This window comes from Cornus florida, unplaced genomic scaffold (assembly GCF_030987335.1).
Source record: "Cornus florida cultivar Cherokee Brave unplaced genomic scaffold, ASM3098733v1 CherokeeBrave_3.0.0_Hap2_Chr03, whole genome shotgun sequence".
NCBI classification, from domain to species: Eukaryota; Viridiplantae; Streptophyta; class Magnoliopsida; order Cornales; family Cornaceae; genus Cornus; species Cornus florida.
Window position 1 is genome coordinate 6,044,607 of NW_026775573.1, and position 13,956 is coordinate 6,058,562.

At 36.0% G+C, this 13,956-nt stretch overlaps 2 protein-coding genes and 1 long non-coding RNA gene across 3 annotated transcripts; 2 read left to right on the plus strand and 1 right to left on the minus strand.

The window, feature by feature from the left end:
- Nucleotides 1–473: 473 nt before the first annotated feature.
- LOC132300998 (uncharacterized) lies at nucleotides 474–1,274 on the minus strand. The gene is made up of 2 exons (XM_059798299.1): nucleotides 1,067–1,274; nucleotides 474–1,015 (listed from the first exon to the last, which is right to left on the minus strand). The coding sequence occupies exons 1-2, from the start codon at nucleotides 1,272–1,274 to the stop codon at nucleotides 474–476; spliced, it is 750 nt and encodes a 249-aa protein (XP_059654282.1).
- Nucleotides 1,275–3,307: 2,033 nt separating this feature from the next.
- LOC132298621 (E3 ubiquitin-protein ligase AIRP1-like) lies at nucleotides 3,308–4,738 on the plus strand. The gene has a single exon (XM_059795023.1). The coding sequence runs from the start codon at nucleotides 3,635–3,637 to the stop codon at nucleotides 4,364–4,366; it is 732 nt and encodes a 243-aa protein (XP_059651006.1). The 5' UTR covers nucleotides 3,308–3,634; the 3' UTR covers nucleotides 4,367–4,738.
- A 1,375-nt stretch (nucleotides 4,739–6,113) lies between these two features.
- LOC132299193 (uncharacterized) lies at nucleotides 6,114–13,422 on the plus strand. Its single transcript, XR_009480035.1, has 4 exons — nucleotides 6,114–6,482; nucleotides 8,525–8,637; nucleotides 8,721–11,214; nucleotides 12,959–13,422. It is a non-coding gene; the product is annotated as an uncharacterized LOC132299193 (long non-coding RNA).
- The last annotated feature ends 534 nt before the right edge of the window (nucleotides 13,423–13,956 follow it).

Here is a 13,956-nt window from a genome sequence, read left to right on the forward strand (position 1 = left end):
AATAAATTCAAAAAGCTTTTGTTTTTTCTCCTTAATTTTTTTTTTTTTTTGCTTTAAATTGTAATCCTTATTTTCTTATTCCAATTCATTATTTTTAATCCTTATTTTGTAATCCTTATTTATTTGGGCAAAAAATAAATTAAAAAAAAGCTTTTTTTTGTTAACACTTTTTGTAAAAAAAATAATTAAAATTACAAATTCATCTACTTATTCCGATAGAATTTTCTAATACTTATTTTCTTATTCCAATTCATTATTTTTAATCTTAAAAAACCATTACATAATAAAAATTTTAGTACACGAAATGTCATAACATCTTAAAAGCAAACAAAATATAACATAAATTAAACATCTTCATCAGCATAACGATTCCACAAATTTTTCATTAAATCATTCCTCAACCGCGTATTTGTCTCTCTGTTGCGAATCTAAAGTTGGCGAGAGGATATGTGTGCCGCTAAAACTGATGGGCATCAACTTAAAGTGGGAATCGGGATTGCATCCTCCGGTGGCGGAGTCCATCTCCCAACATTTGTGTGACGCTCATCTTCAATGATCATATTGTGAAGGATGATGCACGTTTTCATTATGAGGCGCAAGTCATCTTTCTCCCAGTAACGTACTGGTCCTTGCATTATTGCCCACTTGATTTGCAATACCCCAAAAACCCGTTCCACGTCTTTCCTTACTGCTTCTTGTCGATGAGCAAATAAATTTTCTTTTGTAGTGGTTAGGTGCGGGATGGTCTGCATCAAAGTTGCCCACTTAGGATATATACCATCAGACAGGTAATACCCCATTCTATTGTGATGTCCATTCACGACATAATTAACCAAAGGTAATTGGCTATTGACGATATTGTTAAATACCGAGGAATGATCCAACACATTTATATCATTGTGTGAACCCGACATTCTGAAGAATGCATGCCAGATCCACAAATCTTGTGAGGCAACTGCTTCCAATATGAGAGTATTCTTGCCAGATCGTCCCCTATGTGTGCCTTGCCACTCCACTGGGCAATTCTTCCACTCCTAATGCATACAGTCGATAAAACCAAGCATACCCAGAAATCCTCTCTGCTCCCCTTCTTCAAGCAGCCATGCTATGTCTGCTTCGTTGGGTGGGCGCATATACTCTTCTGCATACACAACAACAATAGCATTACAAAATGCCTTTAAGCATTTAATGGCAGTGCTCTCGCCGATTTTAATATACTTATCATAGTGATCGGCTGCACAATCATATGCGAGTATACGAATAGCTGTTGTCATCTTCTATATAGAAGACAATCCCAGACGACTAGTCGCATCTTTTTTTTGGACAAAGTAGTCATCATAAGCTTTAACATCATTAAGGATACGAAGAAAAAGTTCTCGTCGCATCCTGAATCGCCTGTGAAAGTACTTCGTTGGATATGTGCAATTCTCGTTGAAGTGGCCTTTCATTAGCTGATAGTGGCTTCCCTCTCGGTCATGATGAATATACTGCTTCTTTTTACAGAATTGAAATACTTGCTCAACTATCTCTCGCCTCATTGAATTCATAATCTCATAGAATTTGTCTTGATCCTGATGAATCAACGCCCCAAAAGGATCATCTTCTGAAGAGGATGACGAGAAAGATGAAGAATTAGAGTTTGCCAAAGGAAAAGCTTGTGATGACGAAGCCATTCGAATTTCGAAATTGAAAAAGATGGATGATGATATGTTGCTACAATGGAAATAGATGAATATAGTGATGATTTTCAGATGAGCAAATGAGTTTCATTATATAAGATGAAAAATATAGCTGTTAAAAATATAGCCGTTACAAATATAGCCGTTAAAAATACAGCCGTTACGAATATAGCCGTTTAGGAAAAGTTAATAATAATAATAATAATAATAATAATAATAATAATAATAATAATAAAATTAATTTTAATTTATTATTATTATTTTTTTTGGAGAGCTAAAATTCAGAGAGCCTGATGGAGTAGAGCGAAAACTGCTGACGTGGCTCTTGGAATTGCTGATGTGGCTCTTGGAAAAGCTGATGTGGTGTTTTTAGAGAGCCAAAATCTAGAAAAGCTGGTGCAGATGGCCTTAGAACTTAGTAGATGCTGCCTCGAGCCTTGAATTAAATGTCAACTTGAGGTTTGAATTAAATGCTACTTTGAGACTTGAATTAAACGCTACTGTCTATACATAAAGGCTACCTTGATTTAAAAGGTTTGGTTTAAGCATGCTCCCACTCTCATACGTGCTCTTAGGGGTACACAAAAGAACTGTGGAACCGGAATTGGAACCGAAATTTAGATTATCACGGTTACGGTTCCGGTTCCGATTTCAGTTTCTAAAATGAGGAACCGTTAGTTTCGATTCGGTTCCGGTTCCAGTCTCACTTCTGGAACTGGAACCGTAATATATATATATATATATATATATATATATATATTTGATTATATTTTTTTATTTTTAGGGCAAATCATTTCAGTCGCAGCCTCCCCAATCGCCTCCATCTCTATTCTCTCGACTCTGAACTTGCCCTCTCTCTCAGATCTCTCACTCTCTCAGTCTCAGTCCTAGCCTTCTCTCAATCTCTGAGATTCTCTCTCTCTCCTTTGGCTCTTCACTTTGAAAGAGCAGACCCTAATCAAGCTATCTGAGCAAGCAAAAGGTAGAAGACGATGCTAAGAGTTGCGGGTAGGAGGTTAACCTCTCTCTCATGGAGGTCCACCCAGACATCATCGGCCTTCGTCAACAGAAATCCAATCAACGGCTCTGATTCGCCATCATCAGATTCCAGCTGGTCCACCTCCCAACTCCCCCACACATTTTCTATCTTTTCCCAATTTCTAGATTAAATCTAAGGTCAGCCCTCTCACCTTTGTTGCTTTCTCTCTCGTTTTTCAGATCTAGGGCTCATATATTTTTGCCTACTATGCATCTGTTCATGGCTTTAGGTTTTCTTTTCTGATCCATTTAATCGTTCGCAATATATACAGGAAAAAACCCAAACAAACGGTTCTCATGGAACCGAACCGGAATCGAACCGGTTTTGGTTCCATACTATACGGTTCCGGTTCCGTTTTCAAGGAACCGTTATGAACGGTTCCGGTTTGAACGGTTCCGGTTCCAGTTCCGACCGGAACCGTAAATAACCGAACCGTGTGCACCCCTACGTGCTCTCTCTTTTATATCATTTGATCTTGTGAAAAAAAATTTATTTCTTAACACTTGATTTGACCAACTTAATCTTACTAAATTTATTTTATTTCGTATGAAAACATAAAGTGAACTTCTAAAACTTAAAAATAAAAAAATTAAAAAAATTTAAAACACAAAAAAAGTTATATATTAGGTAGCATATATTTTATATGGACACCTTTAACAAAAAATATGAATTTTAAATATTATATAAAAATAATAATTAAATATACAATATATTACAAAATAATACTCCATATGATTTAGGAAGCTTGAATTAAACGCTACTTTAGCTTAAATTAAAAGCCGCTACCGTTAGCTTGAATTAAAAGCTACTGTTGCCTATACATAAAGGCTGCTTGATCTAAAATTGGTCTGGTCTAAAGCGTGCTCTCTCTTCACGTGCGTTCCGCTTTCATTCTCTCGCTCCAGCTTCAGCTAACATGGATTGGAGCTTGGTTCATCGATCTGTTCCTGCTCAAACCTTCTCATGGGATGAGTTGTTCCAATTGGGAATGCAATCCCTAGCCATGGAAATTAGGATTGATCGAAATCGTCAGACTGTGAATTCATGTTGGTACCCTGTTCCTTACAGCCAGATACAACCGGACCATGACGATGATGAAGCTGATTTTGATCGGAAGGCACGCACATTCTTCTCTTGCATCCTTTCCGCCGAGCAAATTCCGGAAGATGAGGGTATGATTGACGAGATGGTCTCTCTTGCTAGGGTTATTTGTCAGACAAGTGGAAATCGCAGTAGCCTCCTATCGGCACCCGTACCATCAACGGTTGTAGAGGTCTATATCTCCAACAACAACAGGGCTTCGGGCAACAGGGCTAGCGCTAGGGCTTGGGGTTTTGATTTGGAAGAAGTGCTCAATGCATTCCGTCCTTGGATGCCGAGTTTGGAAGAAGCCAATACAGTCAATCCGAGGGTGCCGCTGCCTCGGCCAACAAGGAAAGCATCTATCGAGGCATTGGAGAAGGTGGTGGCAATTGATAATGATGGTTCTTCTGCTGATCAGTGTGTCATATGTTTGGAGGAGTTTCGGTTAGGGTCCGAGGTGCTCACTCGTCTACCATGTTCTCATGTTTATCATGGGGACTGCATTGTTAACTGGCTGCGGAGAAGTCAGTTGTGTCCGGTGTGTCGTTTTCAAATGCCAACTTGAAGATTATTTTTTTATTTTTTATTTTTGGGCAGTATTCATAGTTGATTGAAGGAGGCTGCATAAATGTAAAAAGTATCAATCTTTCAATGAAAAATTATTCTTATTCGGGATTTTTTTTTTTTTTTTTTGTGTTTTATAGTTGGATTAATGAGGCAAAACACACTTTCTTATTCTTTAAGTACTCATCACAATTATGAATTACATAAATAATAGTAGGCATATGACAAATTATAATGATATTTCTGGTTTGGTTTTTTTTTTTTTTTTTGTTCTTTTGTGGTAGATAGTTATATCAACTGATTATGAACCAGTTTGCTAAGAGGGAGAAAGATAAAACAATAAAAGAAAAAAAAAAAAAAAAAAAAAAAAAAATCGAAGAACCCAATAAAATAATCTGCTCAAAAAGGGGGAGGCAATCTATGGACGCTGCACTTCTAATTCCCCCAACTTGATCCCTTCCTCTCTCCCCGGGTCTCTGTCCGCGTGAACTTTCCAGCTGAACAACCTAATCTTGGCTTCAATAAAATGACCAGATCAACACAAAGCAGAAAGCTTTTTCCCCAAAGTGATATCATCTGCTTAGTATTTCATGTGATATATAAAAGATGATACTTCAGCTGAAAAGGCCCAAGTAATAAAATGAAACAAAATTGTCTTGACACCACCTCCATTGCCCTTTATCACCGTCTATTAATTTTTTTCCTTCTACTGCCCACTATCACTATCTTTACCTGGTCCTTTGTCCCTGCCATCAACACCCTCACCAGTCAACTTAACTAATCCACTACCACCAAACCTTCACCACTTCACAATCTAAGTTTTTGTAATTCACTACCTCTAAATTAAATTATTGGCTCTGTCACCATACACACCTTTTGGTCAAATCTACAGCACCAAGCAGATCATCTGGAATGTGGTGGATTTACTGGGACTTCAGTTTCAGGACTCGGTGTCTATGGTTAATATTCGAGTGGCAGGCAGCTGTTGTTTCGTTGCGATGGTTTTATTATGGTTCTATGGTTCTGTCTCGTGTGTTTTTGTATCTTCTGTTCCTTCTGTATGTGTGCCTTGTATCATTGGTTTGGTCTTTTCTTGGTTTATAAAGCCCTCCATGTGGTGTGGCCTGTTATGTGTAGATATTCTATTAATCTGTTTGTAAGCTTTGTCTTTTGTTGGAAAAAAAAAATGCCATTTAGGGAAAAAAAATCTACAGCACCACCAAAACCCCCCAACTCTCTCTTCTCTCCACCATACAAAGCCCCATCAATCACACCTTCATTACCATTGTCTATAGTTGATTTTTAAACAAGGAAAGTTCTTTTAGTGGATCATCTTTTGCATTGACCTTAAAATTTTGTTTGAGGTTGAATACTTAAATGAGGGGCTTATAACAAGACTCTCTTACGTATACGTTGGTTTCCCCCCGGGGCCTATAAAGTCAGATATAATGTACCGCAGAGGATCCTTCCTCGTTCTCGTTCTCCTTACCGGTGGAAGGAAAACAAAATAAAGATACATGTGTTCTACAAGAACAATTGTTGTGTTGAATTCTTTATAAAAACAATTATCTGAAAATAAAGCTAAAAGAAAAGGCAATGTTATGTTTTCTTTTCAATTATTTTTGAAATACATTTTTCAGATAACAAAATAGGAAAGATAATTCACTTTTCAATGTCCTATTAATGATAGAAAAAACATATATTCTTTTACAGTTTTGTTTACAAATTTGCATGCTTCTATGGGACAAGTAAAGGCACACTGAGATTTTGTTTCCTTTGGAATAAAATTATTGTTAGGGGCTGGACAAAGTGAATATTCATACGTTAATTGTACCTCACACACAGAAAAGGTTACAGAGGCCAAAGGTTAGCTGCCACCTAAAACCTTTTCTTAACCTGAATTCGTGTGGTCTATATTCTTTTTTAACAGCCCCTTTCATTTCTCTGTCTCCTCTTGTGAGAATTGGGAAACTTATCTCTCTCTCGCTCATCCAAAATCTGTTCTGCCCCAACCCGATATCAAATTCATCCTCTTCGATTCTAATGGCATTGATCATTGAATCAATCACTTGGCTTGAAATTTATTGACCATCGAATTATCGATCATCAATGAGTTGGTTGGTATTGTTTCCCAATTACTTTACTATTTGTTTCCTTTGTTTTTGCCATAGGTTCAGTCACTTTGCTTGAAATTTCTTCTTTTATATCCATGCATTGCTAGTTTTAGATCTATTAAATCAACAAGTATATGTGTATGTATATGCATTTGTGAGCACATTATCAAACACACTTATGATTGCCCAATCCTAGCTGCTGTTTGATTCATTAGATCAATACTGTGATAATTATTAGCTGGTTGGTTTTTGACATTTTAGTATTTCACAGAATCATAAATCCTCAACCATGAGTTTGTTTTTAAATCGAATTTTAGGTAGAGTTCCTTAAAGCGAAGCTTGCTTTTGATGATGCATACTATAAAGAAGAAACTGATCTGAAATCTGCTCTCAAAAGTTTAGATTCTTTGTTTTTCTGTTTAAGGATGTGTTTGTAGCTTAATTAAAAAATTTGTCTCTGGAACATGCTTCTGAGCTTAAAAATCCAGCTGCTAAGGTGATAGGCAACGGGAGACAGAGTATTCATGTGTCTGACCCCATTCATATGGGAATAAGGCAAGGATGATGATGATGATAGTATAATTTTGGATGTTGTTTTTGATATTTTTGTAATTTATCATTGCATGGTTTGGGTTGTACGTAATGTGTTTGAATGAATGCCCATTTCAAAATGTTTTTTCAACTTTAACTACTTTGCTCCTGTGCTTATAATTGTTTTGCATCTGTACTCTTAACATAGCGTCAACCTTTTTGTAGTTACTCTCTTTCTCTCTCTATGTGTATATATATATATGTGTGTTAGTGTGTGTGTGTGTGTGCAGGAAATGTTTAGCATTTGATATATGCTTGATGATTCAATTCCAATTGATTATGTTTTTAAGTTGGGAATGTATGATTTGCTGAAGAACTCTAAGATTGGTACTTAGATTTGTCATTTTAGTACACACCATCGCATTTTAGTCCCAAAATCTTTTCCATGGTCCTTATTATTCTGCTTGGGCTCACCATGTCATCCTCAACTGAAGATCATTGTCTCTAAGTCGGTTTCAGTGGGAATGAGGTCAGCTAGAAAATGTTTGGAGAGAGATTCCCATTTTACTTTAAAGTCAAATCGTTCCACTAATGGTTGGATTTGCCATAGTTTTTTGCCATCCTGAATTTTGTTTATTTGGACAAGATCTTATGGTACTTCATAGCTAATTAGTATAAGACATTGGCTGATGTGACTCCAAGTGATGGATCATCTTTCTCTTGGTCAGGTACCATTAGACCGTCAAATCAAGTGAATCTGAAGCAATTTCCAGTTCATTTTTGTACCTAATGTTGAGCGTCAAATTTGTATTTGAATTCATGAGTTGGTTCTTACCAAGTGGTTATATCTACAAATAACCCAAACAAATATATCCTACAAAAAATAGAACACAATTTGGATTGGAATCGAATTAAAATAATTCAGTTTTTGCCTGTATATGCATAGTCTAGCAGTCTAGTGGTATTGTGGGGCGACGTAACTTTTAGTTTTCATGCGGATGCATGGGATTGGCCATGTAAATTGCCTAATTCTGTTGTTGTTGTGGAAGCTGTTTTGAGGATGGTTTTATTGGAGCTCTCTGTCCGTTATTTAATTATGTAAAGTTTGCTTGAGAGTGGTATCCATTATCTCCTGTCACTTCCTGAAGGTGAGGTGCAGGATACACGTGTTGGTTGGGTCAGGAGTGTTACATACACGCATGCATACATATGCTGCTTGATGGTTTTGGTTTTATTATGCAAATTATGTTTTGGCAGGTGGTTTTTGAAATATTGTTTCTGCATATGTAAATAGTGTTTCTTCTGTGACTTGAACTTTGAGTATCATTCATCTCCATGAGTTATGGATTTCTGAAAATTTATTTATTTATTTATTTATTTTTATCAGAAAGAGGAGAAATTTACAAATTGTATTGAGTTGGCATACCGTATTTGCTTCTTCCTACAAGTCTATTTTCCTTACTGTTGCAAATGTTCTGTTTGTTATATTGAAATATGATCCTGCTTAAATGAAGATGAAGATGTCTTAAATGAAGATGCCTCCCCCTGCATTTTTGGCTCTGTTTGGAAGCAGAGGTCCTATGCCTGTGCAAAGCAATTGATTGAGAATTTGAGAGGCTGATTTGTGGTGAGTGAACTTATCAATCGATCTGGTTGATTTCAAATAGAAACTTTAAGCATATTTTTGCATGCTTTCTTCAACCTTTGCAGCCAAAAGAGAGACCTGTCACAGCTACAAGTTGGATCATCCATGGCTTATCTTTCTGGAAATGAAGGCTAAAAAGGATCCTATCCAGATAATTGATGGCAAGAATAGCGGTAAGAGGTGTGAACCCCGTAATGGGCTTTGACTTTGAAAATCCACTTTACGGCCTCTTCACGAGCCTTCAAATTTGGAGATTTGTTGTGGCTAGGAGCCTAGGCATGGATTGGTCGGATTTGTATTCTGGCAGGTATTCTAAATAAAGTTGATCTCAATTTTGAAAGTAAGGTAAAATTAAAGTTTTGAATACATTGGGGTTGTCCAAAGATCCCGCAAAATTTAAAACCGAAACCAAGTCAGCTTTGGGCATAAGAAAAGTTATAGTTTTGTGTTATAGGGCTTTGTCTTGGTGTCTTGTACCTTAGCCTAATGACAAGGATTTTCTTTTTCGGCAACCTGTAATCCGTCCACTACGGAATACATTGCAAGCAGTGTCAGTGACTCAGTGGAACATGAAAGGGAATGGGAGCGGTATTTTCTCCCATTACTGCTGAAATAGAGCCAATTGAGATTGGAAACAAGAACAAAAACTTATATGACTCTTGTACTCTTTCACGCATTGAGCAGTTCCTTCCCCCCTTGGAGAGCAGAAATCTCAAATCCAACGAAGAATTAATTGGGTCACATTGAATCCTTATGGTGAAAAGTTGAAAACGGCTGAACAGCAGTAGCAGTAGAAGTGAAGGAAATTCTATAGATGTAGATGCAAAGGAGACATTTCATGGAAGTTTGACGAATCACGTTTTGCCAAAATACGAGTCTTCTGACTTCGGGAGAAGTGATGTGATGGAAGAAGATCTCATGGCCATGGAGCCTGGTCTTGTTTACTTCGAGGTAGGATTAGGTGAATTTCTTTGATGAATTACCAAATAATAACCCCCTCAACCCAAAAATGAAGAGTCTGTTTCCAATATTTAAGCTTGAAAATTAATAATTAAAAAAAACAAAACCACACATATGCATATTAAATGAGTAATGCAGGTTGGTTCACAACTTTACCGTTATTTTAGATGCTAGGATGGGGAGTCAAGTCTCTTGGAAACTTTGGCACTGTATTAGGGAATTTGGGGAATGTTGGTGTGTTTGTGTGGGTTTTCCTTTTCCCCTTTTTCCTTCATTGTGAAAGAGACGTCATCCGTTGCCTTGTCTTCTTCTATTTCATCAATGAAAACCATTTTGATTCAGCAAAAAAGCAAAAGAGTTTGTTAAGCTTGCATCACATTTTCTTGATATGTTCTAAATTGGTAACTTTTGCAGTGCCTAGCTTAGCATGATGGGGTTGATGATAACAATTAGAGTTTGCCGAACTTGAAACACATAGCCGAAATTCATACTATAAGATTTCCTAGAGGTTTAGCCATTGCCAGTTTCCACCCTTGACAGGAGTGTCTGATTCAGTTGGTAACAACGCAGAAGTCCTAATAACACTTTGACTCATTAATATTGTAGTGGGGATTTCTTCAAGTAATATATACTCTTCAATTCTTACAGAAATGAAAGGGATTTATTTATAGAAAAAAAAAAAAAAAAAAAAAAAAAAATGAAAGAAAAGAAAAGAGAGAGAAAATGCTGTGAGTAGAAATTGCTTTTGTCTAGTGGTCTAATAGATCTGATGTTACAAAGGATCCCGTGCTTTGTAAAACTTTATTCTTTTTGATTTAATGCTTTATTTGAAAAGAAAATAATAGGCGAGTCCCTAATTAGTATTTAGAGGGTTTAATATTATGGGGTCTAAACTACTTAAGTAACATTTTGGTCTTCTTGCATTCCGTTGTAGAGGACACATTATTTTAGTCTTGTAGATGCTGGTCTTGTTTTTCTTAAGTTATGTGCTATGAGCATATTGTGCATCTTTTACATCTTGTTCATGATTTCCTTTGAAATTTTTTCATTTTAATATGTATATATATAATATATATTTGCTTGCTTGGGCATTTTACGTATTTATTTATTTTTGAGCAAGTCTTGATCAGTTAATTTAGTTAATTTACAATTATGGACAAAACTTCAGGTAATTTATGTCATTGTTATTAATCAGGAGTATAGTGCGGTCTTGGATTTTCTTCTATTTAAGTTTTATTTTAAAAAAATATTAGCAAAAAATTATGGTAACAAACTAAGACATTGAAAGATTAACTCTGAAATATGATAAGAAGTATATAAAAGAAATTTGAGTAGTCATCATAATATTTTCGAAAAATATTATAATGAATTTCATTTAATGGATGATATATTATGATGATAGGATCTCCTTTAGGTAGTCTATGGAGTAACAGATAAATTTTTGTTTTATCATGTTCACCTTGATTTCTTTTCTAATGAATGATTCATTCAGTTTATTTTACAGGATGGATCTTTTTCCAGAGGCCCTGTTGATATTCCGGTTGGTGAGGTTGATGAGCCCAAATATTAATTATGGACAAAACTTTTAAGTTTGAGCAAGTAAAATCTCATGAACTCTTTTAACTTTCTTGTGTAATATTTTCTATTTACTTTTCGTGATTGTATTCAGTGTTGATGTGAGTATTTTAGGTAGGGCCAATTCAAACTGGTTTCTTTTCTTTAATAAACTAGTGTACCATCTGCATGTCTAGCAGTTTAAAGCCCTGTGCCAATTTAGTGGAAAAGTTAAAAGGTCCGATTAACTGCTATAAATATAAAAACGAAAAGAGAACGAAAACGACACAAGTACTCCTATGTATCTTTTGGGGCTGTGAATTGTATTTGTAGAATGAATTTTCTTCTTCTTCTTCTTGTCTATTATTATATATTTCTTCATTTTGTTGGTAGAGTGTGGGAACTACAAATTGATAGAATAAAGACAAATTGTACAGGGGCATATAAAGTTATCAACATGATCTAGGAGGCATATCTATAGTGAAGAAGCGATTGTCACAATAATATTTTCTGAAACTCAAATGAGGATCCAAAATAAAAAAATAAAAAAATTTGCGTCACTGTTTCGGTATGTTCTTTGAGAGCCGGCCATGGCCTGACGCCCGTTACGTTAGAGGGGGGTTTTGGTTTAGCTAAAGACCGAAATGATTGGAACTGTGGGAGCTACTGAAACTTTGCTCTCGACTGAAACTTTGGGCTTGGGAATCCGCCCTTGTTCGGTTAGAAGCTAGAACAGCATGCAGGTCCAGCCAGCACCACCCCTTCCACCACCTCTCGGTAAGGTCGCTCCATTGTGACTTGGAGGTCATGAGTTTGAAACAGAAAACCACCTCTCTACATGTGGAGGTAAGACTCTCCTCAAACTCTGCAGTGGCGGTAGCCTAGTGCACTGTTCTAGTCCTTATTTTGTTATGCTCTTTGTAAAAACTTACAGACAATGGTTATGAAGGAGGTCGGAGTTGGGGTTGGGATTGGGGTTGGGATGCATGTGAGGTGTGTTGTTGGTAGGGGTGGCAACTGGCGGGTACCATGCAGTCGTAGTTGTTGCAGTATTGTGGAGTGGCACCATTGATGAAAGTTTGGTGGTAGTGAATGTTGAATGTGGTGAGGGTGTTGATGGCAGGGATCAAGGAAAAGGTAGAGATAGTGATAGTGGCAGCAGAAGGAAAAACTTAAATGATGGTGATAGGGTAGTGGCAGGACAATTTCGTTTCATTTTATTATTTGGGCCTTTTTCAGCTGAAGTGTCGTATTTCATACATCACATGAAATACTAAGCTGTTGATATCACTTCAGGGAAAGAAGCTTTCTACTTTGTGTTGTCCCGGTCATTTTACTGAGGCCAAAATTAGGTTATTCATCCGGAAAGCCAGAGGCCATAAAGAGGAGGGGGGGATTGAGTTGGGGAAATTAGGAGGAAAGCATCTTTAGAATGCTGCCTCCGTTTTTAGCAGAATATTTTAGTGGGTTCTTCAATTCTTTTTTTAATTTTAATCTCTCCCCCCTCTTAACTAGTTGGATCATAATCAATTGATATAACTATCTTATCTAGAAATAATAAAACAAAAAATCATTATAATTTGTCATATGCCTACCATTTTTGTGTAATTACAACAACTATGGACTCCTCCACTCTCAGTTCACTGTTTCTGCTGCTTCTGCTTCATGTTTGGTATTTTTTTTCCCGGTCATTTATTGTAGGCATAACATTAATTTGGCTTTTCTCGTTTATTTTACTTTTCTTTTTCTCCAAACATTGAGTTGATGTATAGAATTTCCTCCTTTTCAGTTTACTTAATTGTAGTCCATGTGCTGGAAAAAGTTAGTCATATACTCATTTGACCAAAGCAACTGCTCTCCTTATGTGTACCTGTGCACAGAGACCTTAAAGAAGAGAAGGTCACCCGAGAATGCAGTTCATTTTCTCAGAGGAAAAGAATTCAGCCAGCAGAGCTGACCGGATCCCGGAAGGTGTTTGTGGTGAGTGCTTTCCCTATCTACAGTGAGGAGGAGATGGTAACAGAGGAAAGCAACGGCTCCCCTTATGTGTACCTTGAAGAAGAAGTTCACCCGAGAATGCAGTTCATTTTGGAGAGGGAAGCCCCCAATGATGTCCAACCTAGGGGCGGAGCCTACCCCCAAATTTTTTAAAAAAAATTATTAATAATAATAATGTATGGTTATTAATGATTATTAATGGTAATTTTGTAGTGAATATTAAATTTGGTTTCCCAAATATTTTTCAGAATTCTATTTACAGTAATTATTCATGATTATTAATGGTAATTTTGTATAAGAAAATTAAAGTTGACCTCCCAAAATTTTATAAAGTTCTCATTTATAGTTACTTGTCTATGGAAATTAAAGATAGTTTGCGAAATAAATTATTTATAACTCTTTTGAACCTATCTTGCCTTTAAAAATTCAAACTTAATAATATTAGTGTTTATTATTTTACAAGTCTTGCTAAAATGTGTTAGTACTATATACATATATATATAGCATATAAATTATTTGTTATGATTTAAAGAGAGACAAAAGAAAAATATATATATACTGGACAATGACAATTTTATTAATGGACTGAAAAAAAAAAATTTATAATTATTTTATTTTTTTATTAAATTTAACTTTATATCACCATTTAGCCTCAATTTAAAATTTCTGACTCCACCGTAGTGTGATTGCTAGTCACTTTTCAAGGAACCCTTCCACTGGCTTACCAGAATCAATTTTATTTATTTTTTTAATCTTTTGTCGTTTTTTCTTGTTATTAGAATATACATT